At 39.4% G+C, this 26153-nt stretch overlaps 1 protein-coding gene across 5 annotated transcripts; it reads right to left on the bottom strand.

Moving 5' to 3' along the window:
- Positions 1-1319: 1319 nt before the first annotated feature.
- Positions 1320-25856, bottom strand: PRR11 (proline rich 11). Of its 5 annotated transcripts, none has more exons than XM_042915530.1 (10): positions 25587-25856; positions 14863-14995; positions 11527-11677; positions 11162-11284; positions 7919-8179; positions 6143-6241; positions 5300-5412; positions 3361-3420; positions 3176-3272; positions 1320-2343 (listed from the first exon to the last, which is right to left on the bottom strand). In XM_042915530.1, exons 2-10 carry the CDS (start codon positions 14988-14990, stop codon positions 2275-2277), a joined length of 1101 nt encoding a protein of 366 aa, XP_042771464.1. In that variant the 5' UTR covers positions 14991-14995; positions 25587-25856; the 3' UTR covers positions 1320-2274. The 5 variants fall into 5 exon arrangements, with proteins under 5 accessions (XP_042771464.1, XP_042771467.1, XP_042771466.1 ...); XM_042915533.1 differs by lacking the exon at positions 25587-25856 and adding an exon at positions 25465-25476; XM_042915532.1 differs by lacking the exon at positions 25587-25856 and adding an exon at positions 23542-23568.
- Between the last annotated feature and the right edge of the window lie 297 nt (positions 25857-26153).

The following is a 26153-nucleotide window of genomic DNA, read 5'->3' on the forward strand; positions in this document are numbered from 1 at the left end:
CAAAATTTTTTTTTTAATTTGAGAGAGAGAGAGAGAGCATAAGCTGGGGAGAGGGGCAGAGGGACAGAGAGAAAATCTTAAGCAGGCTCCACGCTCAGTGCCAAGCTTGACAGGGGGTGTGATCCCCTGACCCAGGGATCATGACCTGAGCTGAAATCAAGAGTTGGATCCTCACAGACTGAGCCACCCAGGTGCCCCATCAAGTCATTTCAATTAAATTGAGACAGTACATGCTGGTTTATCAATATAGGCATTATAAATGCCCCATAAAATATTTGTTACAAATACTCAAATGTTTTATTCTCAGTGATCATTCCCTTTATTCTTATATAATATAAATGTAGCTAGCAGATTTTTTTTCTAACTAGAAGCAGGTATGTGTCTTAACTTTATTACCTGCTTCATTTTCATTTATAAATGTGTTATAAACATAAACATGGGTCTCATAAGAACAAAACATCACCCTCAGATTGGCTTTCCAGTCTGGTGACACACATTCTATTTGGCATCTCAAAGCAATCTTTATCTGTAGAAATATAGGCATTTCTGGGAAATAACTAACATATCTTTTTTAGCCTATGCTAACCAGGGTATATTTCAAGGATATCATCTATGCAGCTGCTCCCTGTCAGGCTACAAAGTTCAGGGACGATCTAAAACCCCTGGTTTCCTATCCATGAGCAGCTGCTACCATTATTCTTGGAACTGCAGGGGAGGTTATCGTCATCAAAGCTAATCCTCACCTTCAGTCACAGGAACTCACCCTAATGAAAGTTCCCCTTCCTCTGTGATACTTAATACATTAATTATGGGGATCCTGGCTGAAGCTACAGTTGCGTCCAATGCTAAGTAGACATGTCTGACAAGCTGGGGGCTCCCAGAAATACCTGGCAACTTTGCAGGGTTACCAGATAAAATATAGAATGCCCAGTTAAATCTGAATTTCAGATAAACGATGAATACTTTTTGTAGTAGAAATATCTCCCATGAAATATCTGGGACTTCCTTATGTTAAAATAAACAATTCATTGTTTAACAGGACATATTTATATTTATTTATTTAAAAAAATTTTTTAATGTTTGTTTATTTTTGAGAGAGAGAGAGAGGGAGAGGGAGACAGAGCATGAGCTGGGGAGGGGCAGAGAGAGAGGGAGACACAGAATTCGAAGCAGGCTCCAGGTTCCGAGCTGTCAGCACAGAGCCGGATGCAGGGCTCGAACTCATGAACGCTGAGATCATGACCTGACCTGTAGTCAGATACTTAACCGACTGAGCCACTCAGGCGCCCCTGGACATATGTATATTTAAAGGTTGTTAATTGTTTACCTGAAATTCAAATTTGTTATATATTTGTTTTTGTTAAATCTGGCAACCCTGGAGTGGTGGGAAAGAACAAAAATCCAGTGAGGTGTGCATTATTACTGGTATTGAAACAATAGGCTGATGAGGACAGGAATTAGGTCTCAAAGTGAATCTGCTATGGACTTCAAATAATCCTTGGCAGGCCACTGAGGAAAATACAAGGTTCATGTTGAGGTCCTTGTAAAACTTATATTTAGCTGCATGAATGTGGACAGCAAATATCAACGAAAGGAATATCCCAGACTTCAGTGAGCCAGATAGAGCTACCTAGATATCATTTCTAAATGCTAGAAATGATATGTTCTAAATTTTAAGGTTATATTGGACATTTTGCTTCACATCCTTTTGGAAAATAACTGGGTTGGGACGGGGAAAGGTCTTACCTCTTAACTGTTTATAGTAAACAGAAAACAAATCATTTATTTGATCAGAAATCATTTATTTGATTTCTGTTTACTATCAGACTTTTTTACTGATCAAGTCTGTATCACTTAGAGAATGCATTAGCGTTACGGGATGAAATACTTTTCTTTTTAATTACCTGAGGATACGGAAGATGAATGGGGACCAGTTTACTTTAATATCATAACTCTACCTATTGAATACAAATCTGTTATCTAGTTAAATGTGAACAACCTCTCCAATCTAATTGGGTGATTCCGGGATCAACATCACTTTGGGGATTGCATTTTCCTATCTGTTCTCTTATTGATCATGCAAACTAAATAATATCCAAATACTCACTTTGTATCATAGTATGTATGGGGGCTCCACACATACTTTAATTCTTTAGATGGAATTATATATTAGTATAATTACTTATACCTACTCTACTGTATTAAAAAAAAGGATTGGGGTGATTTTATCTGTGTATTTTATGGATCATCACACGGAGTCAGGCTGACTTGACATCAGTTTTGTTCATCAAAGCTGTTTGTAGAAAGTGGCAGAGTTTGAGTTGGGCTTCTAGGGTGAGCCATCTATGGGAAAAAAAAAAGGTCCCAGTTATAATATGAATTATGTTCCTGTGGCCAACACAGTTCTCCTTCCTCACTAACAGAATCCAATGCAGCCAGACTCTAAAAACCACTTTTCCCACTTTCTTTCATATAGTCAGAAGTTCCTGGATAGCACCTTCTGATGAGGAGTAGCTTAGCTAGCACACCCTTTTGCCCTTTGCCTTTCACCTATCTTGCCTAGAATGAGGACACCAGGCTTCAGGAGGTATAGGCATTCTTCACCATGAGGATAAAAGCCACACCTTAAGGATGGAAGAGCAGTCGGGGCACCTGGGTGGCTCAGTTGCTTAAGCATCCCACTCTTGATTTCAGCTCAGGTCATGATCTCACAGTTCGTGGGTTTGAGCCCTGTGTGAGATTCTGCACTGACAGTGCGGAGCCTGCTTGGGATTCTCTCTCTCCCTCTTTACCCCTCCCCCACTCACTTACATGCACTCTCTTTCTCTCAAAATAAATAAATAAAAATCCTTTAGATGGGCTCTTGGGTGGCTCAGTTGGTTAAGCATCTGACTTTGACTCAGGTCATGATCTCACAGCTCGTGGGTTCAAGCCCTGTGTCAGGTTTGAGCCTGGCGTTGGGTTCTGTGCTGACAGCTTAGAGCCTGAAGCCTGCTTCTGATTCTATGTCTCCCTCTCTCTCTCTGCCCCTCCCCCTGCTCATGCTCTGTCTCTCTCTCTCTCTCTCAAAAATAAATAAACATTAAAAAAATTAAAAAAAAATCCTTTAGAATATGATTCTAAATAAATGATTTTGAAGAAAAGGAAAAATTTTATTTTTTTCCTAAAGGTTTACCTGAAACTTTCTCCTCAAGGCCCGGGTCATTACTGGAGTCAGTCCAGTTCCTGTATCCATATTTTCTTTATTCGTAAGTGGGGTTCCACCTGGGCTCCTGCAAAGATAATGAAAATATTACAAGCTGTGTTATATGCCAATTTTTCAAGTGGATTAGAAAGCATAAAGATAAGAGAGCGTATTACCTCTCTACGTCAACTTTTCTAAGTAGTTTCCGCAGATCTATCTGGCTTTTACCAGGAGTACTGATGAAATAAAAATATAAAAGTTAGAGCTTGCCAGATTTTATCATTTTTCCCAAAGCAAAGCAGTCATTTCTACAGGCAACATCCTAGAAAGTAGTTCTATGTTACATTAAAAAATAGCAGTAGAGGGGCGCCTGGCTGGCTCAGTTGGTAGAGTGTGTAACTCTTGATCTTGGGATCGTGAGTTCAAGGCCCACTTTGGGAATGGAAACTACTCAAAAAAAAAAAAAAAAAAAAAAAAAGCAGTAGATGCTGATAGGAACATAAGGCAATATAATCGTCCTAATAAGTAATACTTCTTGCCTCAGTAATTATACATTTATGATTCCATCTTAGGGAGGAACTCAGCTATGCACACAGATTATGGACAAGGATGTTCACTGAAGAGGTGGAAATAAATCATAAACAACCTAAATGTCTCAAAACAGGAGTTTATCTTTAAAACTTACATATAATGAACTGCATATATTAAAGAAGCAAAAATGATGATTTAAACTGATTTTTAGGGTGCTTGGGTAGCTCAGTTGGTTGATTGTCTGACTCTTGATTTCAGCTCAGGTCATGATCTCATGGTTCATTAGATCAAGCCCCACATCGGCCTCTATGCTGACAGCATGGAGCCTGCCTGGGATTCTCTTTCTCTCTCTCTCTGCCTTGCCCTACTAGCTCCAACTCTTTCTAAATAAACAAACAAACAAATAAACAAACTAAAAAACATAAAACCCAAAACAAAAAAAAAAACCCAAAACTTTAAACTGATTTTTAATGAGATGAGGAAAGTTCTTGACACATTAAATGGGAAAAGCCTTAAATTGTATGTACAATATGATCATATACAGGTACACAAACAAGTACATACACACACACACATTTCATTCATTCTAAGATATACTAGTTTTCATATCTTATTATTTCTGAAATTGGACTGCTCCTAAAATTCTTGATAATATTTTGGGGCACCTGGGTGGCTCGGTCATTTAAGTGTCCAACTTCAGCTCAGGTCATGATCTCATGGTTCGTGAGTTCGAGCGCCCCATCTGGCTCTGTGCTGACAGCTCAGAACCTGGAGCCTACTTCAGATTCTGTGTCTCCCTCTCTCTCTGCCCCTATCCCACTTGTGCTCTGTCTCCATCTATTAAAAATGAATAAACATTAAAAAAAATTAAAATTCTTGATAATATTTCAAGAATAATATATTCAAGAATAATAAAAAAAAATTCTTGATAATATTTCTTTCCCCCATCCACTATTTTTTTTTTTAGTAATCTTCTGTGCCCAACATGGACCTTGAACTCATGACCTGGAGATCTAGACTTGTAACACTCTACCAACTGAGCAAGCCAGGTGCTCCCCCACAAACCCACTATTAAATCAATGGTGTATCTTAACAATAAACAGCATCATGAAATGGAAATAATAGAGTAGACACCTATACAAAGATTACAATGCTAAACAATAATATGTTAACAGTGACTATCTTTTTTTTTTTTTTTTAATTTTTTTTTTAACGTTTATTTATTTTTGAGACAGAGAGAGACAGAGCATGAACAGGGGAGGAGCAGAGAGAGAGGGAGACACAGAATCTGAAACAGGCTCCAGGCTCTGAGCTGTCAGCACAGAGCCTGACGTGGGGCTCGAACTCACGGACCGTGAGATCATGACCTGAGCTGAAGTCGGACACTTAACCGACGAGCCACCCAGGTGCCCCAACAGTGACTATCTTTAATCATACGGTTATTTGAATGATTGTTTTCTTCTTTAAACTTTTCTGTGGATTTCCATTTTTCTACAATGAGCATATATAACTTTTAAAGTTAGAGATAAGCAAAAAATCATTCTTTTAAGTAACAGTAGAGCACAACACAGTACAGTTGCTTACATTAAGACATTTGTAACTCGAGTTGATAGCACTTTGGAGTTGGGTTTCAGGGTGACATGCTGCAGGTCAGAGACAGTAACTAGTGGATTCCGTGTCTTTGGTGATGATACAAGCTTTAAATAAAAAAATGAGACAGTATCAAAACACACTTAAAAATGTCATTCAAAATATAAATATGCTGAAACAATGAATATTTGGATGCTGAGTATGTGTAAGATATATCTACTATTCTACTCAACTTGTATCCCAAAACTTCAGAGTATGTCTCTACCTCTTTAGACTAATGGTTGGTAGATAAAATTGAGGTTTCATCTCATGGAAACCTCTGCTCCAAAAGAGCCAAGTGTAGGAAGAAGCAAATGTGCTGGCTGAAGCATAAAAGAAGAAAGATGAGGCAGAGGTCCAAGTAAACCACTAGCTTGTACACCCGTGGAGCCACAGGTGTAGACATAAGGAAAGCCAGAGGCCAGGAATGCTGGTACCAATTGTTGCACTGCATGCCTACTTTCTAGAGCTTGATTCAATGGATCTAGAACATTCATCACCATTTGGTTGCAGTGACCACTTTTGAGAGACTCGCCTTGCTCATACCAAAATAGTGTCTTTTGGTCCTTTGCTCTGAAACTGTGACTTTTGGGACTAATTCTGTTTTCATTTGTGGCTGAATGTAACACATGTACAATAAATCCTCTCTTCTGCTGTCTTAGCTGAACCAAAAAAACCCCAAAACATCAAATACTTACCACAGAATAGCTTCTATACATAAGACTTATGCTTATTTTCCAGAAAGAAACAACCAGGTTAAAAGCTGAAAGACCATGTGTATGGTCAGTGACATCTTACCTTCTTCCTTTCATCAAAACACTGTGTCTTCTTTAATTTCACAGTCAGTAGATCTTCAACTGTTATTTGCATGGGTCCATCTTTTTTTAATGGTCCAGCCTTAAAATACATAGAGAGGTTACAATTCAGATTGTAACCAGGATATCTAGTCAAATACAAATCCAAACCTAGTTTTTAAAGGCTCATTTAATGGGGCGTCTGGGTGGCTCCGTTGGTTACGTGTCCGACTTCAGCTCATGAGTCATGAGTTCGAGCCCTGCGTCGGGCTCTGTGCTGACAGCTCAGAGCCTGGAACCTGCTGCGGATTCTGTGTCTCCTCTTTTTCTGCCCTTCCCCACTTGCACTCTGTCTCCTTCTTTCTCTCAAAAATAAATAAACATTAAAAAAAAGTTTTTAAAGACTCATTTAAATATTAATGCTTATTTACACTAGGAGCCTATTAAATCCTTTCCATTCAATAAAAAATGATGACATTTTCAGTACCCATGGATGCTAATGCTATTGCAAAGTATTTATCAAAATGTAAGGCTTTGATAGTACATAAGAGATGGGCTAGTTCCCTGCAGCTATACATCTTCCTCAGGAGTAACTATAATAAGACAGGGGTTGAAGGAGTTCCTCAGGGGCACCACGGTGACTCAGTTGGTTAAGCATCCAGCTCTTGATTTCAGCTCAGATCATGATCTCATGATTTGTGGGATTGAGCCCCACCTCTGGCTCTATGCTGACAGTGTGGAGCCTGCTTGGGATTCTCTCCCTCCCCCTCTCTCTGCCCCTCCCCAGCTCACGAGCTCTCTCTCTCTCTGAAAATAAATAAAAAAATATACATAAAAAAAAAAAAGGAGTTCCTCAAATCAAAGTGAAATTTTGCTTGAATTACCTAAAAAGATGATTCAGTTCCCATAGAACAAGAATGTGTAGTCAGAGAGGTATACATTATGGCAAACATAACAATAGGGTCTGGATTTATTTAACTCAGCCATTTTAAACCAAATGCATCTGTAGTGAAAATCCAGCAGATTTTAAAACAGGGTCATGTTTATCTTAGTGATACACAAATATTCTGATCCCCTTGGCAGATAACTAATTAATGGAGACTGGTCTTCCAGTCTAATGACAATATACTTGAGGATCCATCACTTCTCTTTATTCTGACTTTACTCACTAAGCCATCTTCTGTTCTTACTTTGGTTTCCCAGGGTGGCTTTGCTTTTGGTAAAAAGATATTATGACAATCCATTAGGAATATTCCAGTCTACTGGGTTTCATTCATTTATCCTTAAAAAAAAAAATCACTTTTATTTCTAAATCCAGCTTTTGTGAGTTCCTATGGGTCTGAGTTTTTAAAAACATAATTGACATAATTAAGATATGGAATCAGAAAAAAAATGTGGCTTCCTCTTAAGGGCCTTAGCTTAGTCTTAAAAGTCTGCCTTGCTTAAAAAGAATTTAAAATTTTAAAAATTAAAAAAAAAAAAAAAAGGGCAGAGGTGGCGCCTGGGTGGCTCAGTTCGGTTAGGTGCCAGACTTGGGCTCATATCGTTATCTCACGGTTTGTGGGTTTGAGCCCCGCATCAGGCTCTGTGCTGACAGCTCAGAGCCTGGAGCCTGCTTCAGATTCTGTGTCTCCCTCTCTCTCTCTGCCCTGCCCCAACTTGCACTCTGTCTCTCTCAAAAATAAATAAACATTAAAAAAAATTTTTTTTTAAAGGCTGCCTTGTTTTACTCCTACATTATACACTGACCAAAACACATCATCACTGGATTGTTTCCTACCTGAAGTGCTTTAGTGCGACTGGATTTTCTGAGCAGCAAAGGTGCTACAGGTGGTGGAGGTGGAGGTAGAGGAGGAGGTGGAGGGGGTGGAGGCGGAGGTGGAAGAGGAGGAAGATGGGTGGCTGGCTGTGGCAGCGTGGGAGGAAGTACAGCTCTAGATTCTCCGGGGGTGGTTGGAGCACAGGCAGGCACATTTGTAAGTTTACCACTTATGTGACATGTCTGACCACAGTTTGGGCAGGAAGAATTTTCCAAGATAGCCTGTAAGAAAACATTACATTTGGCAAATAAATAACAGATTAATTTGGTTCTTGAGGCTCAGAGTCATCAAGATAATAGCTACCATGTACTGAATGCTTTCTCAGCACACTATGTGTTTTATAATGTTTTCTCATTTATCACAAGCTCATTCACTCATTCATTCATCTATTCATTCACGTATTTGTTTTGTGTGTGCTATATGCCAGGCACTATGGGTACAATGTGAATTCTGTTTGTCATATCATGGAGCTGACAGTCTGGTAAGGAAGACAGACATTAAACACACACATACTCAGAACAAAACAAAATAATGCTTCAGTGAAAACAGTGAATTGTGCTGTGATCATGAATAGTGAGAAACCTGGGGAGTGATATTTAGCCATAATCTCAAGGATGAATTGTGACTTACCAGGTCTCAAGGGAGATAAGGTCTGGGTAAAGAAAGTTCTTGGCAGAGGCAAAAGTACTTAATGCAGCCAAGACTACAGTATACTCAAGGAACTGATAAAAAGGCCAAGTGGATGGAACATGAATGTTATGAGCTGAATCGTATCCCCTACTCCCCTCCCAACTCATATGTTGAAGCCCTAATCCAAGTACCTCAGAATGACTTTGGAGATAGAGCCTTTAAAATGATTAAGTTAGGGGTGCCTGGTGGCTCACTGGGTTAACTGTCTGACTTCGGCTCAGGTCATGATCTCACAGTTTGTGAGTTTGAGCCCCATGTCAGGCTCTGTGTTGACACCTTGGAGCCTGGAGCCTGCTTCGGATTCTGTGTGAACCTCTCTCTGCTCCTCTCCCACTGTTCTTGCTCTGTCTCTCTCTCTCTCTCAAAAATAAATAAATCACATTAAAAGAAAAGAAGTGATTGAGTTAAAATGAGGCTATTAGGGTGGGCTCTCATCCAATTTGACAGATGTCCTTATAAAAAGAAGAAATTTGAACACACAGGAGAAACACCAGGGATGTGTGTGCACAGAGAAAAGACCATTTGAGGACACAGTGAGAAGGCAAGCCAAAAGAGAGAGGCCTAAGAAGAAACCAACTCTGCCAACACTTTGGTGTTAACTTCTGGCCTCTAGAACTGTGAGAAAATAAATTTCTGTTATATAGGCCACCTGGACCATGCTACTTTATCATGGCAGCCCTTGCAAATGAAATTAGTTTCCTATGGCTGCTGTATTGAATTATCACAAACTTTGTGTCTTAACACAATTGAAATTCAGTGTTTTAAAGTTTTATTTATTTAAGTAATCACTACACCCCATGTGGGGATTGAAGTCACAACCCTGAGAACAAAAGTTGCATGCTCTTCTGACTGAGCCAGCCAGGTGCCCCTGAGATTCATTTTTTTCAGTGCTAGAGGCTAGAATTCCAAAATCAAGGCATCAGCAGGGCTGTGCTAGCTCCCAATGCTCTAGGGAAGAATCTGTTCCTTACCTCTTCCTGTTTTGGGTAGCTGGGGCCATTCCTGGGCTTGGGGCTATATCATTCCAATCTCTGCCTGTGGTCCCACTGCTCCTCCTTTCCTCTGTGCATGCTCTACTCTATCTCTTTTATAAGGACATTCATCATTGGATTTAGGGTCCACCCAGATACCAGTTTATGATCTCCTCATCTCCAAATCATTAACTTAAGGGGTGCCTGTCTGGCTTAGTTGGCAAAGTATGCAACTCTTGATCTTGTGATCATGAGTTTGAGCCCCATGCTGGGTGTAGAGATTTCTTAAAAATAAAAGTCCTTAATTTAATTACATGAGTAAAGATCTTTTCCTCAAATAAGGTAACATTTACAGGTTCCAGGGATTAAGACTTGGACAGATCTTTTGGAGGCCATCAATTCAGCCCGCTATAGATGATATCATCCTCATTTTATAGCTGAGGAAACTGAGGCCCAGAGGAATGAGGTGATTTGCCTTTCTTCCTCTGTCTAATTCATTTTGAGGTATAAATTCTGGGAGAAGGGTTGTAATCCCAGAAGTTTCACTCCAAAACAGTAAGTGCAATGTTTATTTTTTGAGTTTTAGATGTTGAAAGTAAGGGCCTTGCTTAGGGGAGTTTGGAGAGAGTGGATATTTATAATTTTTTTCTGCCTATATCAGTCAAGGAAATAGAATCATCCCGAGTATTTAAAAGCGGGGGGGGAATAAATAAAAATAAATAAATAAAAGAGGAAGAATATAATGTAGGCAGTTGGTTACACTGATGATGAATGAGCTGAAAAGCACACGGGGGACACTGAGGCAGCCCAGAGATTAGCAACAGTAGAAAGCCATTGAATACCCTGAGGCTGGAGGGACAAAGGGAAGAGCAGTATAACCAGATCTCTGGAGGTGGGTTAATCCAGAGAATCAAGAAACAGGTAGACTTACCTGGAGCAAGCTAGAGTGAGAGAGACAACATCAACCATCACTGGAGAAATTGCCCAGTGCAGAGAATGAAGAGGCAAAACACCCCACCTCCCCTCCAGCTCTAGTCTCTCATCAATGTCTCCCATTAGCCCAGCACAACCAGGAACCAGGTGACATGGAGCTCGGGAAATACAGCCTGTGCGGTTAGCCCCCTGCAGTACAGAACAGAGCCTTGAAGCCTAAGGAATGGATCTGAGGACAAACAAGCCCAAGATTAGCACTTACTTATACCCATCTCTCCTTCTGGTAAAAGCATAATGGAATTTCTATGGGGGATAACGCCTGCCCTCCTTCCCTAATTCTGGATTGCTTTTTTATTTAACAGTACCAACCTTCAGGGGCCCCTGGGTGGCTCAGTCGATTAAGTGGCTGAGTCTTGATTTCAGCTCAGGTCATGGTATCACGGTTTGTGGGTTCGAGCCCCACATCAGGCTCTGTACTGACAGCATGGAGCCTGCTTGGGATTTTCCCTTTCTCCCTCTCTCTCTGCCCCTCCCCTGCTCTCTCTCTCTCTCAAAATAAATAAATAAAACTTAAAAACAAAATAAAACAAAACAAAACCCAATACCAACCTTCAGAGTTTCCTGGAGCTTGCATAATTGATTTTCTAAAATGCAAAACCGTTGTTTCAGACTGTGAAGTTCTCGGTGGCAGAAACGGGATGGAAAGATGGTGTCTTTCAACACTTCTAAACTCTGAAATTAAAAAAATAAACAAGGCTGAATTCTATAAGCAGCATGATAAAGACAGGAAAAAAGAGACAAGAAAGTGGTTTGATGTATGTTTTACAGAAGCAAAGGCATACATGACCTCATAATTTCATCTTACCTGAGCTTGGCCTGAGTGTTGTGCTGACCTGAGCATACACACATGTGAACATACACACCAAATATGTAGAAAAACCATATTGCTGAAAATAGGTATGTCAAACCCATACCTGGGCCATGCAGTTCTGGCACCAGTTGTATATAGACCACACTCTATTTGTCCAAAGTTTTACTGTATCTTTGATATTGGGAAATTTGAAGTTCCAGGATGATCTTAGCCAGCTTCTGCTAAGGGGTATATCTGCTGAAGGAGTAACCACTCTGTAGGAAAAACAAAACCAAACAAATAAAAAACTCCTGAGTTGGAGTAACAGCTTCTGGTTAAAGAACAAGCTAGTTTTATATAATATGACTCAGGAGCAGAGCCCACCTACATAAAGCCAAATTCTGCATTAAATTCTAGAGTTTTGAGATCCACAAATTATTTTGTAAAGCAAATAGATTGTAATAAATAAAATAAATAGCAAATAAAGAGGCATCATCGGGGGGACACCTGGGGGTTCAGTCGGTTAAGTGTCCGACTTCAGCTCAGGTCATGATCTCATGGTTCATCATGTTTCATGAGTTCAAGCCCTGCATCAGGCTCTATGCTGACAGCTCAGAGCCTGGGGCCTGCTTCAAATTCTGTGTCTCCCTCTCTCTCTCTGCCCCTTCCCTGCTCATGGTCTGTCTCTCTCTTTCAAAAATAAATACACATTAAAAAAAAAAAGAGAGAGGCATCAGGAATTCAGTAATGAACAAAATAGATAGAAACCCTGCCCTCACTGAACTTACATGTCATGAAAGAAAGGTAAAAGTAAGTAAATAATACATATGGGTTGCTATTTAGTGAATACTGTAAGGAAAAGGATATATCAAGAGAGAAACATTGGGTGGAGGTGAAATTGTAGGTAGGGTGGGCATTGAAGTCTCACTGAGAAGGTGACTTTTGAGAAAAAAAACCTTAACAAAGTAAAGAAGCTAGCAACACGGGTGTCTGGCTGGATCAGTGGCAGAGCATGCAACTCTGTTTTTTTTTTTTACTTTATTTATTTATTTTGAGAGAGAGAGGAGAGGGAGAATCCTCAGCCAGCTAGGAGCTGTCAGCTGTCATTAGGGAGCCTGACACAAGGCTTGATCTCACAAACCATGAGATCATGACCTGAGCTGAAACCAAGAGTCGGCCGCTGAGCCAACTGAGCCACCCAGGTGCCCTGAGCATGCGACTCTTGATCAATGGATCAATGGTCATGAGTTCAAGCCCCACTTTGGGCATGGAGCCTACTTAAAAAAAAAAAAAAAAAAAAAAAAAAAAAAAAAAAAATTGGAGGGGCCCCTGGGTGGCTCAGTCAGTTGAGCGTCCGACTTTGGCTCAGGTCATGATCTTGCGGTTTGTGGGTTCAAGCCCTGCGTCGGGCTCTGTGCTGACAGCTCAGAGCCTGGATTCTGCTTCGGATTCTGTGTCTCCCTCTCTCTCTCTGCCCCTAACCCACTCGCGTTCTGTCTCTGTCTCTCTCAAAGATAAATAAACATTTTTTTTAAAATTAAAAAAAAAATTGGAGAAGTCAGCAATACAAATATCTGGGAGAAGAGCATTCCAGGCAAGGGTAAGAGTAAGGGCAAAGGCCCTGAGATGGCAGCTTGTCTGAGGTGTCTAGGGAACAGCAAGGAGGCCAGGATGACTAGGGTGGAGAAACTGAAGGTAGGGGATTAGGAGATAATGTCAAAGTCAGATCATAAAGGCCTAGTAGGTCAAACAAAGGATTTTAATTTTTACTCTGAGAGAGGAAGACATTGGAGAGTATGTATATTTGTATGTATGTATATATGATTTAATGAAATGTAATCTCTATGTCTAAGATGGGGCTTGCACTCAGGACCCCAAGATCAAGAGTCACATGCTCTTCCAACTAAGCCAGGAAAAGCCGCTGGAGAGTTTTAAGCAGAGGGGCAATTTGACATGATTTTTAACAGACTCACTCTGACTACTGTGTTGAAATATGCTGCAGAGGGCAAGGGCAGAAGCAGGAAGACCAGCTAGGGGGTGTTTTTAATATTCAAGAGAGATAGAGAAGAGTTAGGATAATATCATGATTAACGCTTTTTGAGGGCCTGTTTATTTAAAAATTTTTTCTGTAAAGAGAGTTATAACAACAAAATATATAAAGTATTTCATTTTGAAACTCAGTATCCTAGGATTCCTATGACTTAAGAGCCTCTTTCAATAGCACATCTAAACCTAAGTCCCAGAGAATAATTGACCAAACCAAAACTAAGATTTAAATTCTAGTCCTATACCCCTCTTTCATCACTTAGCAGATTTATACAATTAAATTGACTAGGGAAGAAGAAAATAGTCAATCTGTGCATCTCCAATACAATTCTGTGATTTTTACTCTTGAACTATGTTCACCACATAAAATCCAGGATGCTCAGTGAAAATTTTATTTCAGATGAAGGATGAATAATTTTGTAATATAAGTATATTGCAAATGTTGCATGGTACAATATTAAAAAAATTATTGTTTATCTGAAATTCAAATTTAATTGGGCATTTTGTGTTTTTATTTGCTAAATCTGGTAATTCTGATATGGGAAACAAAGGCAAATGAAAAATTAGATTTTCATCTTGCCTACAGCCCATTGACAAGTTCTTGAAATACAGTGACCTTTCTCTGGGAGCTCAGCTGCTTCGATATTGACACTTTGGGCAAAAAGCAATTTTAGCTTAATATTATCCTGACCTCCCAGGATCCTATAAATCTTCTTTAGCATATGAAAATCCCTTTGGAAACTTCCTTTATCTCTACTCCCCCAAGATATATGTTAGCAATCATTCTCCAAACATATTGCCCACCGATAAACATCTAAAGGTCTCACGACTAAGGTTTTACTAGACAGTTAGTAAATGACTTTATCCTAACAGCAGCTAGCCCCTCAAGGTCCTGGAAACCTTGCCTCCAAATTCCTTAGAGACTTATGCTATCTCTAACTCCCTCCCCACTTGAAAGTATACAATCTGTCACCCAACACAACCTCAGTGCAGCTCTTTCTGCCCATGGGTCCTGTCCCTGTGCTTTAATTAAGCCATCTTTTTGCACTTAAGAGGTCTCAAGAATTCTTTCTTGGCCATTGGATCTGAACCCCAACATTTTCAACATCAACCCTATCCTTAATAGATTAGATTTTTAATATTTTTTCTGTTCTTTCTTTCTTTCTTTTTAAATTTTTTTTTTTTTAACGTTTATTTATTTTTGAGACAGAGAGAGACAGAGCATGAACAGGAGAGGGGCAGAGAGAGAGAGGGAGACACAGAATCGGAAGCAGGCTCCAGGCTCCGAGCCATCAGCCCAGAGCCCGACGCGGGGCTTGAACTCACGGACCGTGAGATCGTGACCTGAGCCGAAGCCAGACGCCTAACCGACTGAGCCACCCAGGCGCCCCTCTGTTCTTTATTTAAACCTTACCTTTCTGGTGAGGGTAGCTGAGGAGGAGGTATAATTAGCTTGGGCTGAAAGTGAGAGACTTCTCTTTTTTTGAATAATCTTTTGGCTTTGGCTTTTAGCTTTCTTCTTCGTTGCTTGAACTTGGGCATGATTTCTGTAGAGAAAAAATTTTTTTACATTTTTTATTTTAGAATTATATATACATATAGAAAATGCACAAATCTTAACAGTACAGTTCAATGAATTATCACAAAGTGAACACATCCTTGTAACCAACCACCGTCGTTAGGAAATACATTGCTACTAGCATCCTGGAAGTTCCCTGAAGAGAAGAAAAATTTAAACCCAGATTTGAAGTATCTTTAGAGAGACTCAGCTTTGGCATTATATTACTCTCTAATTTTGTTTTGCTTGTCTTGCTTTTCTTCATTAAGTCAAGTGTATTTCCCTTTCTTATATAACAGAGAAAACGGCTCTAGTTGGTATTAAAAGAAGATTCTTTACCAGTAACATTTACTGAGCATCCACTGTGATAGGTAGAGTAGGTAGTGGAAGAAACAAATTTAACCATTGAATGTCCACTTACTTTTATGCACCTTCACATACATTTTTTCAGTGACTCTTCACTGAATAAATCCTGCAAGATTTTATCCCTGGGGAAGATGATTTTTATTCCTATTTTTACATAAAAGTAAACTGAGACAGGGGTGCCTGGGTGGCTCAGTCGGTTAAGCGTCCGACTTCGGCTCAGGTCATGATCTCATGGTCTGTGAGTTCGAGCCCCGCGTCAGGCTCTGTGCTGACAGCTCAGAGCCTTGGAGCCTATTTCTGATTCTGTGTCTCCCTCTCTCTGACCCTCCCCTGTTCATGCTCTGTCTCTCTCTGTCTCACAAATAAATAAACATTAAAAAAAAATTAAAAAAAAAAAAAGTAAACTGAGACATAGAAAGATTAGATGATTTGCCCAATGTAAAGCAGTATATAAGTAAGTCTACAAAGACCATGTTCTTTCTAACACTCTATCATGCAACAGTAGATTAAATAGGAGATATACAATGTAATAAGTTAGCCCAAATCTAAGACATGGGTGCTTCAAAACATTTATTTTAAAGCATTTTAAAACACCATCTAGTGGTAGATTTTAATCTAGATTCTTTTCTGAGGAAAATTAAGTCAGAGCTAGTTTGATGAGAAGAAGGGCTTTGCTGGTTTCAGTTGTTGCTACCTGAAGAACAAAGATGTCTTTATTCAAGTAGCAGAAATAAAAATGGTCTCAAGGGCTGGGCCTCCTTCCTTTCAAACTTACATTTGAATAGGAACAATTGGCCTTTAAAATACACATTCATTCCACTTTTGTTCACCCAGTAACCTTTCAATAATTGGTATGCAGTTCTAGGCTTGCTCAGCTCTCAGATTGCACTGGTTGAAGAAACCCAGCCTTTTACCCGCTGTGGATTGTAAAAACCCAGAAGCGGCTTACTGTAGTTCTAAGAGCTTTGGACTTTCAGAGGGCACCCCTAATGGCAATGGGTGACAGTGCATATTATCAACAGCTCTTCCAGGAGTAAAGTTTCCTTATAGCATCTTAATTGAATTGATGCCAGGGCTCAAACTAACAGTGTTTCCTTAATTGTTCTTAGAGGCTTGGGAGACACACTGAAAAATACTTAGCTGACTTCACCTTTATTATATCACTTCTCCTTCCTGCTGAAATAATAAAAGAAGGCCAAGCAAGGATTGTTAAATACAAAGGATGGCTAAAGGATTGATTGATTTTTTCTAAACAAACTTAAAATAACACAAAACCAAAATACTCTGAATGAAGAAGTTTAGGGAAGCCTCAGAGGAAGCGGCAATCTTGTGGTTGCCTGAAAAGAAGATTAAACCTCATCAAACTCATGCCCACAACTTTCTATGGAGAAATGTCACTGGGAACCTCTCTCTAAGGTGCAGAGTTCATTGGTTGAAATCCCCAGAACCTGAGACTTCCATGGTAAACTCCTCTTCCTTGTTTTCTATCTGCCCTCCTCTACACAGCCCTCCCCCTTCTGTTCCCTCTCTCCCTTTGATGTCTTTTGTTAGACATCACACTGACACAGAGAACTGGCCTCCTGCCTCTTTTTTCCCTTATTCTCACCAATCCCTTAGTTATAAAAATAGATTTTAAAGAAAGGAGCTGGACATTCTCATTTAAACTTGGCTCTATACCTTTATCTCCACTCCAGTGGTGTGCTGGGATTGGCATCAACTGTTACTGTTTCAGGAAATCTGTGAGTTAGTTGTTAAACACATCCACCATTAAAATTAAGTTATATAATCTTATAATTATATAATTTATATTTAAAATGGTAATAAATATGATGCAAAACTCATCACTTTGTAATGATTTTACTATTATCTATGCTTTTGAGGTTATTTACCTTATTGTATCTATATAGTGAAAATGCTATAGAATGTTCATTTCTGTCCAACCCCATATTCAATGACTTCATACTGAAAACCTGAAATTGCCTATGATGGGAGTATTTACACAACGAATATTAAAAAACACTACAGGGACACCTGGGTGGTTCAGTCAGTTAAGCAACCAATTTAGGCTCAGGTCAGGCCATGATCTCAAGGTTTGTGAGTTACAGCCCCATATAAGGCTCTCTCTTGTCAGTGCAGAGCTGCTTTGGATCCTGTCTCCCTCACTCTGATTCTTCCCCCACCCCCCGCCACCCCCACCTCAAAAATAAACATTAAAATTTTTTAAAAAACAACAACATTACAAATCAGGGCTTGATTCATTATGTTGTTGATTGTTAAGAAAGTGATAAAGAAAATGTTAATAATGCAGATTAAATTTAAAATCATATCTTGTCTGTAATTGTTATATTGTGAATAGCATTAAAAAATTGGGAAATGTTCCAGTATTTGAAAACTAGTATTTGATTCATCAAAGTTGCTTATACAACTGAAGTTCCAAAGAAATCTTTGTGTTTCACTTTATCTTATTCTATAGAATAATAAATGAAAATATCAACTGACATTCCTATTAGGACTATACTTGTTTATAAATTGCAACCATAGGTTGGCTACAGATACAAGAAATCGGTACAAATCAACAATAGTATTCTCTGAAAATCAGCTGTATATGAAATTTACAAGAAAGAACATTATAGGGGTACCTGGCTGGCTCAGTAAGTTGAGCATATGATGATTGATCTCAGGGTCAGAATTTCAAGCTTCACGTTGGGTGTAGAGGTTACTTAAAAATAAAATCTTAAAAAAAACAAAAAGTCAGTAAAGAAATAAAAAAAAAATTATAAACCCATGAAGCAAAGAATGGGAACAGACTATCACAGATGATGAATGTTGACTAAATTATGGAAAATGGAAAGGAGATGGATGAATGGTAAATGACTTGGCAGAGTAGAAGAGAGGTGAGGCTTGACGGCCGGTGGTAGGGAAGCCAACTGGAAGCAAGATAATTTGTAGAAACTTTAAGAAGATTCTGGACTTGAAGGTACTTAGCACCTTTTAAAGTGTAGGGTGGGGTTAAAATAGGTTTAATTAAGTCATTATAAGGATTGGATAGGCCTCTGGAGTCTGTCTCCCAGTCCTGGTAGCCAGGCAGCTCCTGGCATTTATGTTCTCTCCTGTAAAGATGGATAGGTTTATTCTCTGGAGAAGTTGAACCGTAGGGGTGTTGAATTGTGGGCCATCAGCCATAGCAATAGCAGAGTCATGTGTGTATCATCATACAGCAGGTAGGGGACAATCCTGAACTCAAAAATGAGACTTTTAAAAAAAAAAAATTTTTTTTTTTTTTAAATTTTTTTTTTTTTAACGTTTATTTATTTTTGGGACAGAGAGAGACAGAGCATGAACGGGGGAGGGGCAGAGAGAGAGGGAGACACAGAATCGGAAGCAGGCTCCAGGCTCTGAGCCATCAGCCCAGAGCCTGACGCGGGGCTCGAACTCACAGACTGTGAGATCGTGACCTGAGCTGAAGTCAGATGTTTAACCGACTGAGCCACCCAGGCGCCCCAAAAGTGAGACTTTTAATTCCCTTCCTCAGCTCAGCTCCCAGAACACAGGCCACTGATTTTAATTTCGTGACTCAAACCCTCATACCTTTCATTTCCCTTGCAGGAGGTGAGAAGATTCCTCTCCAGGGAAATTGGCTACCCCCAAAAAGGGACCTACAGATACTGACATTTAGGGTCTCCCCAAAATGGCTAAGTGGTTGATCATTTACCCACTGTGGTATCACACAAGTTGATAATATCCACCTACTGTACTTTGAGCTTCCAATTTTTTTTTTTTTTTTGTGACTTCCTCTGACATATAATAGCCAAAGATCATGAATCACTTTAGGAAAGTCTCTAACATGAAAGACAAAGACCAAAATAAACAGAGGGGAAATAAAAGTATTTCCATTTCAGAGGAAATGGAAAGAATATAGGAAGCAGAAGAAAACTTAAAAATTTTCAGAAAGTGGGATATTGCAGGGACACCTGGGTGGCTCAGTCAGTTAAGTGTCTGACTCTTGATTTCGGCTCTAGTCATGATCTCATGGTTCATGAGATTGAGACTGGCGTTGGGCTCTGCACTGACAGCATGGAGCTTGCTTGGGATTCTCTCTCCCTCTGCCTCTCTCTCTCCAAATAAATAAATAAACTTAAAAAAAAAAAAGAAAGAGAGAAACTGTATTCATGAAACAAGAAGGATGAAAAAACTCTTAAAAATTAAAAGCAGTAGAAATTTTAAAAATGTAATACAACAGTTGGAAGATAAAAGTGTTAGGAGAGAACAGAGGAATGGAGAGAATTTTATCAAATAAACAATACAGAAATATTCCCTAGAACTGAAAGACTTGAATTTTCTATTTGAAATGGTCCATTCAGTATAACAAAAGAAGATCCACACTGAGGCATATCATCACAAAAATAAAGAGGAGATTCTAAAGGCTTCATGAGGGGCGCCTGGGTGGCTCAGCTGGTTGAGCAGCTGAGCATCTGACTTCAGCTCAGGTCACGATCTCATAGTTTGTGAGTTCGAGCCCGGTGTCGGACTCTGTGCTGACAGCTCAGAGCCTGGAGCCTGCTTCAGATTCTGTGTGTGTGTGTGTGTGTGTGTGTGTGTGTGTGTGTCTCTCTCTCTCTCTGCCCCTCCTCCACTCACGCTGTCTCTCTCCCCTTCAGAAATAAACATTAAAAAAAAAAAAAAATTAAAGGCTTCATGAGATAAAAAAACAGTATAGATACAGAGGTCTGAGAATAGAATGGCATCAGACTTCAACAGCCACACTTCTGAAGGAAATGTTTTCCATCCTGGAATTTTATAACTGGTCACACTTTTAGTCAAGTGTGAGGACAGCATTAAGATAAACAGTGGCAATTTCCAGGGTAATAGTGGCCAGAAGTCATTGGAAGACAGCTTTGAAGCAGGACTAGGGCAGGAGTCAGCAAACCTTTTCTGTAAAGGGCCAGATAATAAATATTTTGCGCTTTGTAAGCCACCTGGTCTCTACCATAACCACTCAACTCTGCCACTGTAGCATCCAAACAGCTATGGACAGTACTTAAAACAAATGAGTATGGCTGTGTACCAATAAATTTTTTCAATAAATTTTATTTATTGCCACTGAAATGTGAATTTCATATAATTTTCAGGTGTCACAAAATATTCTTCTTTTGATTTTTCTTCAACTATTACAAATTGTAAAAAAAACATTCTTAGCTCATGGGATCTACAAAAACTGTAGTTTGCTAATTCCTGTCTTAGAGCACCCACAGCCAGTGAAGTGAGCAAGACCAATAGCAGGCTTCAGTAACATTGTCTCTAAGGCAAAAAAAGGGAAATCAATAAATTACCTAGTGTATTGACCTTTCTGAGCTGAGTTTACTGTTCTTCTGTAAAATTGGGGCCAAATTATTGATAAATGCTTTTAAAAAAGCATTTAAAAATAAGTAGGAAAACAGTTTTAAAAGAAAAAAATGTAATCATAGTAACACTTATATGTTCAGCTATTACACAGTATTTAGTAGCAAAGCCACTGATTGTTTATTTAGCCAAAAACACGGTATAGGTATATTGTGAAGATAGGAGAGAAAGTGGAAATCAGTAGTTTTCTAATTTATATAAGTGTTTAATACTGAAGAGAAAGAAGGAAAGGAAGGAAGGAAGGAAGGAAGGAAGGAAAGAAGGAAGGAAGGAAAATAGGAAAGAAGGAAGGAAGGAAAGAAAAAAGGAAGAAAAATAGTAAGCATGTCTTTTAGAATCATGGAGGTAAACAACAGAAATAATTATAAGAATGGATAGTAATTGCCTTTGGCAAGTGGGAGTCAGGATTATAAAGAGATGATTTAGAGGACTGCTATTTGTTTCTAACTATAATAAGTCTTGCATTCGACAGTTAATCTCTGGTATATATTATATTTGTATTAAAAAATTAAAGAAAATTTAATGTTTATTTATTTTTGAGAGACAAAGAGAGTGCAAGTGGGGAGGGACAGACAAAGAGAGAGGGAAACAGAATCTAAAGCAGACCCAAGTCTCTGAGCTGTCAGCACTGAGCCTGATGTGGGGCTTGAACCTACAAATTATGTGATCATGACCTAAGTGGAAGCTGGACGCTTAACTGACTGAGCCACCCAGGTGCCCCCCTGCCAAAAAATGTTTTTAATGTTTATTTATTTTTGAGAGACAGAGAAGAGAGCATGAACAGGTGAGGGACAAAGAGAGGGAGACACAGAATCCGAAGCAGACTCTGGGCTCTGAGCTGTTAGCACAGAGCCCGAAGCAGGCCTCTAACCCACCAACCATGAAATAATGACCTGAGCCAAAGTTGGCTGCTTAACCGACTGAGCCACCCAGGCTCCCCTCTGGTGTATATTATTAGCTAGAAAAATAGAGTACCACCATTCTGAAACTGAGCCATCTCTTTCTAGCCCTTTTCTGGTGGTTTTACCAATGCCCATTCATTCAAATTTCTAAAGAGTCCTATATAGGCTGATGTATGTCATTTTGGAGATAATTTTTCAATGAAAAAAAAAATCTAGGAACTAAATCATATTTTCTCCTTTCTCTTCTGTGTGTGTGTGTGTGTGTGTCCCCTGGGCTCTGAGTCATTGTTACTCTAATAACCTTTTAATTAAACACAGTAATTGGCACATGCAGAGAATTGAGAGAATATGTCAAATCTGTCAAGGTAAAAAGGTTCAGTCTGAGATAATTCCTAGATTAGTGTTCCATTCAAAAGTGATAACTGTTCTTTTAAAAAATGAAAGTTAAAGAATTCCTAAATCAAACAAGACACAGAACTCATGCTAAAGTTTGTTTTATTATCATTGCTTTAATAAAAGCATTAGTAGATGTTCTGTAGAGGATAATTGCCTGAAATAATCTGCAACAGTCTTCCTAGGTTAAAACACATATACTTGTCCCTTTCCAGAAAAGTAATGAGACATACAAATTCTTTTTGCTGGACTAAGCAGGATTCCAACTACTAACACTAGATAGAAGCTCATTTTTTTTTTAAGATTACTCAAAGCATTTTTCCTACTTTTTTATTGAAAACTACTATTCCTTCCTTTTTACCTGCCTTGTTTTGAAAAGACTTTAAGGTTGATTAAAAACAATATGTACTACCACCCACAAAAAAAAGGTGGATGAGGAAATGAGATCCATTATAGAATAAAATATATAATATGTATAATATATACTTATATACATGAATTTGAAATATTTATGTGATTCATTCATCCTGTCCTTCCTCTTTCTGTCTTCTAAGTTCAGTTGCTTTTGCCATCTTTCCCATTTTAGATTTTTGCTGTAGTCTATTTTCTCTTACTTTTTTTATTTTGAAAAATTTCAAACCCTGACAAATTTATGATAGTATAATTAATACGCATATGTCAGCACCTGAAACAAATGTAACATTGTGTGCCAACTATACTTCAATAAAAAAATAAATTGAAAATATAAAAAGAAAAAATAAAAGATCATATTTATTCCGGAAAAATATACTCATATACTATTCACCTAAATTTGCTAATTGTTATCTGTTATCTTTTTTTTTAATTTTTAAACATTTTTGTTTATTTTTGAGAGGCAGAGAGAGACAGAGTGCAAGCGGGAAGGAGCAGAGGGGAGACACAGAATCTGAAGCAGGCTCCAGGCTCTGAGCTCTCAGCACAGAGCCTGATGAGGGGCTCAAACCCATCAACTGTGAGAGCATGACCTGAGCTGAAATCGGATGCTTAACTGACTTGAGCCACCCTGGTGCCCCCATCCCTTTTTTTTAGTAAAAAAAAAATTTGTTTAAAATTTATTCGTTTTTAAGAGAGAGAGAGAGAGAGAGAGAGAGAGAGAGAAACTGTGTGTGAGCTGGGTAGAGACACAGAGAGAGAGGGAGACACAGAATCCAAAGCAGGCTCCAGAGTCTGAGCTGTCAGCACAGAGCCCCATGCAGGGCTGGAACTCACTAACCATGAGATCCTGACCTAAGCTGAAGTCGGATGCCTAACCAACTGAGCCACCCAGGGGCCCTGCCCACCCCCTCCTTTTTTAAGTAGGCTTCTTGCCCAGTGTAGAGCCCAAAGCGGGCTTTGAACTCATGACCTTGAGATAAAAACCTGAGCTGAGGGGGCTCTGGGTGGCTCATTCAGGTGAAGGACACACTTCTGGTTTTGTCTCAGGTGGTGATCTTACCGTTCTTGAGTTCAAGCCTTGCATTGGGCTCTGTGCTGACACTGTGAGGTCTGCTTGGGATTCTCTCTCTGCTCCTCACGTGCTCTCTTTCTCTCAAAATAAAGAAATAAACTAAAAAAAGAAAAAAAAAAAAAAAAAAGACCTGAGCTGAGATGAAGTGCTGGTCGCTTAACTGACTGAACCACCTAAGCGCCCCTCCCAGTGCACTTAGTCTGATGGCTCTTTGCAGCCTCATCTCTTCTAGTGATTAGGAAACAGTTTGTACTTCAGGTATGGCAAACACCAAATACTTTCTATAATATACTTTCTATAGCCTTTCCCCCTGCTTGGGGTATCCTCCTTCAAGTCAACTTATATAACCTTCAAGATGCTGTTATTTTTACTCACAGATATTTGTTGAGTGCTGATAATCCACCATGGTAGGTAGGTGTGGTAGGTGTTGGGATACAATTCCAAACAAGGCCAACATAGTCTCTATCCGTAAGGAATTTATACTGGCTGAAAATGTCATCTCTTTTCTGCTTCCATAGCATTTTATACACATTCTTATTATAGCATTTATTATATTGCATTGTAATTTGTGTTTGCATGCTTGCCACCCAGCTGGACTGTGAGCTTTTTAAGGTTAGGATAAATTTTACTAAACTTTGTTTCCCCAGGACCAAGAATGCAGCAGGCACTAAATAATTTCAACAAATGAATGAAATAAATCATTCCTGCTAAGTGTTTTCTAACAAGTGGTCTCTTTTTTAGTTAAGGAATATGCTTTAATACAATTAAATTTTGAAAAATCTCTCAGTGAGGGAGGTTTTTAAGTTCTTCAAATCATGCCACTCCTATATATGGTTAAAGGATGGCTCCAAAACTATTTCCAGTAGGAAGGTGAAATAAATAATAGGCTAAGAATTATAGTATTCTGCAGGAGTTGGCACTGCTGCTTCTATTAAAACTTCATCCTAGGGGCGCCTGGGTGGCTCAGTCTGTTAAGCGTCTGACTTCCGCTCAGGTCATGATCTCACAGTCTGTGAGTTCAAGCCCCGCATCGGGCTCTGTGCTGACAGCTCAGAGCCTGGAGCCTGTTTCAGATTCTGTGTCTCCCTCTCTCTCTGACCCTCCCCCGTTCATGCTCTGTCTCTCTCTGTCTCAAAAATAAATACATGTCAGAAAAAAAAAAAATAAAAAAAAAAACAAAAAAAAAAACCACAAAAAAACCTTCATCCTATGATACGAGAAGTGCTTTTGGTCAGGGGGTACTTCCAAAACTGTGACAGCAACGAAAATAAAAATTGCATTTCTTTACCCTCTTCATAAAAACACATTTTTATGGAGGTTTCTTACACTTTTCCGTAAGCAGCTTTCGTTCAATTTATCAATTTCCTTTACCAGTTCATTACTCTTGAACATTCATAGGGCTATTTCTGGTACTTGGTTGTATTAAATTTTGTTTTACACTGTGCAACATTGCTTTTTTAGTTTTTGTCTTGTTTCTCTACCGAGATTGCAGCTCCCTAAAATGTAGCCAGCACAGTATTATTAGACACAAACAAACAGGGCACACTTTTAAAATTGACACTCTCACAAAACGTTAGACAACATTAAGAGCTTATCAAGGAACATAGTAATACTCGCTATCAAGAAATGTACATTCTCAAACTTTAACGTGCATAAGAATCACTAGGGGTGGGGGATCTTGTTAAAATGCATATTCTGATTCAGTGGGTCTGGGTGGAGCCCGATAATTTGCATTGTTAACAAGCGCCCAAGTTATGCAGATACTGTTGGTCTCCGGACAACAGTGAACAGCAAGATCTAAAGGAAGGTGCAAAAAGAAGGTTGACGCTTTGCTCCAAAACCTATTTTGCAGAGCGTTAATTAAATGCAAGTATGGTTAGGATGGAGCCAAGCCGAGCACTTCTCACCCACCCTCAAACGTCCTCTTCCCGGCTGTATCTCCCCAAGTACAGCCAAAATCCCCACCTCCGTAAATTGTAAGAACACAAGCAGCAACAGGCCCAGCTACCGAAGGAAGATCTCCCTGCACTTACTAGTCTAAGAGCTCGGGATTAGATGGAGTCCGGGTAGTGGCCTCTCCCTCGCCATGTAGAACAATTCAAAATTAAAACCTTATCACGCAGGGACCAATCGTAGCCAAGGTCTCTTCACGATTCGCGCTCTGGGTACTGTAGGAGCACAGTCTGGTTTGTGATTGGTTAAGATGTCACCACGCACTGGCCAATGAAAGCTGAGGCGCTTCTTGTATGAATAAGTGGAAGGCGGGAGCGAAGGGGAGGGGAAGCAGGAGACCTAAGAAGGTGTGACAGGTTCCTTCTGCTGTTTGTGGAAGCTTTTGTGTAATTGGTTGGCTCTTATTCCGATTATACCAATCGCAGTCTCTTCTCTGCGGAGCCCTATCTATGAAATTGAAAGTAGAGATGAGCGTGCAGCCAATGGAAAAAAATATGTATATACAGCAGCCAATCCTCCTGCGGCGTTTTGTGTCTTTGTCCAACTGGAGAAGGTGTTTCATGTGGAGGGGCGTTACTTAGTCGCCAATGGGCGGGCACCGGTGAAGAAGGGGAACCAATGAGCGTGAGACGTTGAGTGACAGCTGT

Source organism: Panthera leo, chromosome E1 (genome assembly GCF_018350215.1).
Source record: "Panthera leo isolate Ple1 chromosome E1, P.leo_Ple1_pat1.1, whole genome shotgun sequence".
NCBI classification, from domain to species: domain Eukaryota; kingdom Metazoa; phylum Chordata; class Mammalia; order Carnivora; family Felidae; genus Panthera; species Panthera leo.

Coding starts and splice junctions, on each gene's coding strand:
- PRR11 (XM_042915529.1), bottom strand. CDS start 18,036: ATGCTCAACTTACTGAGCCAGCCAG. Junction 5,413..6,142: donor GTTTTGATGAAAGGAAGAAG/GTAAGATGTCAC, acceptor TTTTATTTAAAG/CTTGTATCATCACCAAAGAC. Junction 2,344..3,175: donor CCTTGAGGAGAAAGTTTCAG/GTAAACCTTTAG, acceptor TTTTTCCCATAG/ATGGCTCACCCTAGAAGCCC.